Raw genomic sequence first — 3,779 nt, forward strand, 5'->3', positions numbered from 1 at the left:
TGCCAGAGGACAGTCTCTGCTTTCACTCCCAGGGGCTCTGATCAGGCTGGAGCTCACTAAGCAGTCTAGGCTGGCTAATCAAACTCGGGTCTTCACTCTCCAAAGGGAAGCATTTGATCGACGAGCCATCTTCCTAGCCATTCTGAGTTTCTTGGAGGATGGAGAAACTCTATTCTCTGGGTGAGGCCATCTTTCCCATGTCAGCCCCCCCCCCACAAGTTCCCGTCTTTCTGTGAAGTACTCCACACACCCCACACACAGACCAAGTTATTTCCACAAGCACTTTCTCTCAACAGTGAGGTCCCACTAAAACAAGGACCTACAGGCTTTATGAGTTTGTTTATGGCTGAAGTTTGACAGAGTGACCGTATCTTTGTGACAGTGTTTACAGCTTGCTCAGACTGCCTGGCCTGAGAGGAGGAGAGGGGAAAGCCACCCAGAGGTCAGGTATACACAGGGGCTCTGAGTGTCTCCTGGGGCCCTACGGTCCTCACTGGGGCAGTGAGCTCCTCTCTAGGACAGTGAGCTCCTCCCTGGGGCACTAACATCCTCTCTGGAGCACTAAGATCCTCCCTGGGGGCACCAAGGTCCTCCCTGGGGGCACCAAGGTCCTCCCTGGGGGCACTAGGGTCCTCCCTGGTGCACTAAGATCCTTCCTGGGGGCACTAAGGTCCTCCCTGAGGGCACCAAGGCCCTCCCTGGGGGCACTAAGGTCCTCCCTGAGGGCACTAAGGTCCTCCCTAGGGGCACCAAGGTCCTCCCTGGGGGCACTAAGATCCTCCCTGGGGGCAGTAGGGTCCTCCCTGGTGCACTAAGAACCTCCCTGGGGGCACTAAGGTCCTCCCTGAGGGCACCAAGGCCCTCCCTGGGGGCACTTTCCTCCAGTGTAGGCAGCCCAACTCTCAGAGTGGTACTCAGGTGGGTATCAGGGCAGGGCAGCCACTGTTAACTCAGATGTGGGTAATAGGATAGCCCAGACGAGGAGTCAGGATTGAAGGGGCCGGCACATAGTGGGGTGCTCCCTCCTGGACCCTGATTAGGCACAGACCACACTCAAACACCCGTTTTCAAAGAGAGATCCTTTATTAAGCAGGGAAGAAAAGAGACCGACTTCTGACTGAGGCAGAAAAACAGCAGCAAATGCCCTTGCTGGTGTGGTAAATTTTTAGGAGGGAAAAGGGGAGGTCTGTGTTAGAATGGGCTAGGATGCGGCGGGATGTTTTAATCGGGCTTGTTAATTAGGGTAGCCAAAAGGGGGCTTTGGATTACTGGCGTTCAGTACTTTGACAGCCCCAGGAATGAGTCTGGAATAAAAAAGTGTCCCAATAAGGGAATAGACCTTGGTGGCTAGCTTTAGGGATGTCATCTACAGTTTGCAAGGGAGGGGGGAAGGGCAAGGCCTGCCAGTGCCCTGTTTATTATGCCTGGGCCAACTAGAGTCCTTTCGAGGACTGTTGTGGTCTTGTGAGCTCAGGTCTCCCAGAGGCAGGAGGCCTCTGCCTCCTGGGGAAGGAGGAAGGGAAGGAGGGAGAGGCAGAGGCCTTTATCTTTTCATTGTTTAGGGTCCTCAGAGCCCTCCTCTGAAAGCTGAGTGGTGTGAAGGCAAAGTCCTGCAGAACTGGCCATGGCTGGTTGTGTTAGCTTCTTGTGGTAGCTGTGGTGAACCCCGACACATGTTGCTGAGATTCAGGGTCAGGGCCAGGCAAGCAAAAAGATGGGTGGACAGATGGCAGTTTGGGTGGGTCACATCAGCAGTGGGGACCAAGGAGCTGAAGCCCCAGGTGGGCATTCTCCTATCCGTCCCTTGACACACGTGAAGTGATTAGATGTAAGGCCAGGACTAGTTATCTCATGTTCTCCTCCCCATGGAGTGCCATGAGGGCGTAGCACCTTTCCTCTGTCTGGTGTGTTGGACGAGTTCTTGGGCCACGTTTTTGTGATATGGTTTTAATAGGCACACGTACTCATGGGTTCCCAATCCACTCTGGCTGGTTCACAGGGATGTACACAAGATGGAGAATCCTCCTGCTTTAGTGTTGACACTCACTATGGCGCCAAACGCTCCTGGTGACGTGGAGGGGATCCAGGGAAAGGTCCAGCCTGCACGCGGCTGCTCCACAGCCTGGAGTCAGTCGGGACAGCAGACCGGACAGCAGACCGAGCACCGTAGCTACTGGAGCTGCTGGCTGCCTCTCTCTCTGACTTTGGCGATGGAAGGTAGGACACCTGGCTTGGCCTCCAGGCTCACAGCTCCAGGAGAGTGTGGCTTCTCCCTGAAGAGGAGCTGGAGGAGAGACTGCAGAGTTGGCAGGTTGCAGTAACCTGGATGCAGGCTGTGCCTGAAAAGCGAGAGACACAACAGGAGGTGGCAGGTGGGTGCGTGTGCCCTGGAGGCCTCTTGTGGGGGGCAGGCACGGCAGCATGGAGAGCGATGGAGGGGAGACAGCTGCTGGGCCTGGAGGGAGTTCATGTGGGAGAAACAGCCAGCTCTGCTTATTCCGTATTGAAAGCCTATGGGTTATTTGCGTTCTAAGCTGAGGAGGTAGCCTACGGAGTGCCGGGAGATTTGAGGGCTGGCCCCTGGGCTCTGAGTTCCCCTAGTACAGGGTGAATTGTCTGCTTTCTCTTGTGAGGGACTGAGCCCGCTCTCTCTTCGGAGGGACCAGGTTCTTAGCAGCTGCCTCTGTTGGTCCCTCCAGAGACAGCTTGTGGCGGACAGGCACACAGCAGGCTGGCTGGCAGCTAGATTGCTGGTACCAGACCTTTGGCACCAGACATACGTCCACCCACCCTGAGGGTCTGCTTGTCCTTGCCAGATGACTCCTGGGAAAGAGGCTGACCCAGAGGTAGATAGGGGCTGCCTATGATCAGGACCCTCTATCATAGGTGTGAGAGTGATGGCACAGGACAAGCTGGGGAAGGTGGAGGGTCCCGCTGCCCTGCTTCCTGTTCCCCCATTGGGACTTGACGCTGGTTCCACTGGAGTTCGGAGAGGAAGAATGAGGCGTGGCTAAGGTCAAGGAAAGTGTTTATTAGGGTTCTGAGGAGCCTTCCAGTGAGAGGGCACCTGATAATTTCCCACAGAGAAGTCCTCTGACCCCTGGACTGTGGAGCAGGAATCCTAGGCTTGTGACCAGGATCTCAGGCCCAGTAATGGCTGAGAGCAAGACAGGATCCTCTGTTGTTTGGTGAATGATACTCAAGCTTAGGCAAGGCTTGCATCTGAGGCAGTCCAGGGACTAGGGGGAGAGGGGACGGAGCCCCAGGAAATGGACCCATCAACAACTGGACTTCTGGCCCGAGGAGAGGCCACAGCAGGCTTGGCGGGAGCACGCAGGGCTGCAGATCAGGGACATGCTGGAGCAGGGCTTGCAGCAGCTGGGCTGGCAAGAGGAGGCACAGCAGGAGGAGCTGGGCACACAGCAGGCAGGTCTGCACACAGGGCGGCAGAGCAGGGACACGCTGGAGCAGGGCTTGCAGCAGACAGGCTTGCAGCAGACAGGCACACAGCAGGAGGATTGACAGCATGAGGGCTGGCAGCTAGACTGCTGGCAGCAAGAGGAGGATCCAGAGCAGATGATGGGTGTGCAGCAGACAGGCTTGCAGCACAGGGTCATGCAACAGGATGGCTGGCAAGGAGAACAGGTGCAGCAAGCTGGCTGGCAGCTAGACTGCTGGCAGCATGAGGATCCAGAACAGATGGGTGTGCAGCAGACAGGCTTGCAGCAGACAGGCACACAGCAGGAGGATTGACAGCATGAGGGCTGGCAGCTAGACTG

At 56.5% G+C, this 3,779-nt stretch overlaps 2 protein-coding genes across 7 annotated transcripts in view; one reads left to right on the top strand and one right to left on the bottom strand.

Annotated features, from left to right (window-relative positions):
- Positions 1-3,779, top strand: part of Tspear (thrombospondin type laminin G domain and EAR repeats) — a 155,505-nt gene that overhangs the window by 6,288 nt on the left and 145,438 nt on the right. The gene's annotated exons all lie outside the window — the stretch shown is intronic.
- Positions 3,279-3,779, bottom strand: part of LOC101999359 (keratin-associated protein 10-12-like) — a 40,519-nt gene continuing 40,018 nt past the window's right edge. For 3 of the 6 annotated variants that reach the window (XM_026785727.1, XM_026785725.1, XM_026785723.1), the window contains one exon: positions 3,279-3,779. This exon is cut by the window's right edge. In XM_026785727.1, the coding sequence (XP_026641528.1) occupies positions 3,279-3,779 (501 nt within the window). The other 3 variants (XM_026785724.1, XM_005360258.1, XM_026785726.1) reach the window with 3 other exon arrangements.

This window comes from Microtus ochrogaster, linkage group LG2, assembly GCF_000317375.1.
Source record: "Microtus ochrogaster isolate Prairie Vole_2 linkage group LG2, MicOch1.0, whole genome shotgun sequence".
NCBI classification, from domain to species: domain Eukaryota; kingdom Metazoa; phylum Chordata; class Mammalia; order Rodentia; family Cricetidae; genus Microtus; species Microtus ochrogaster.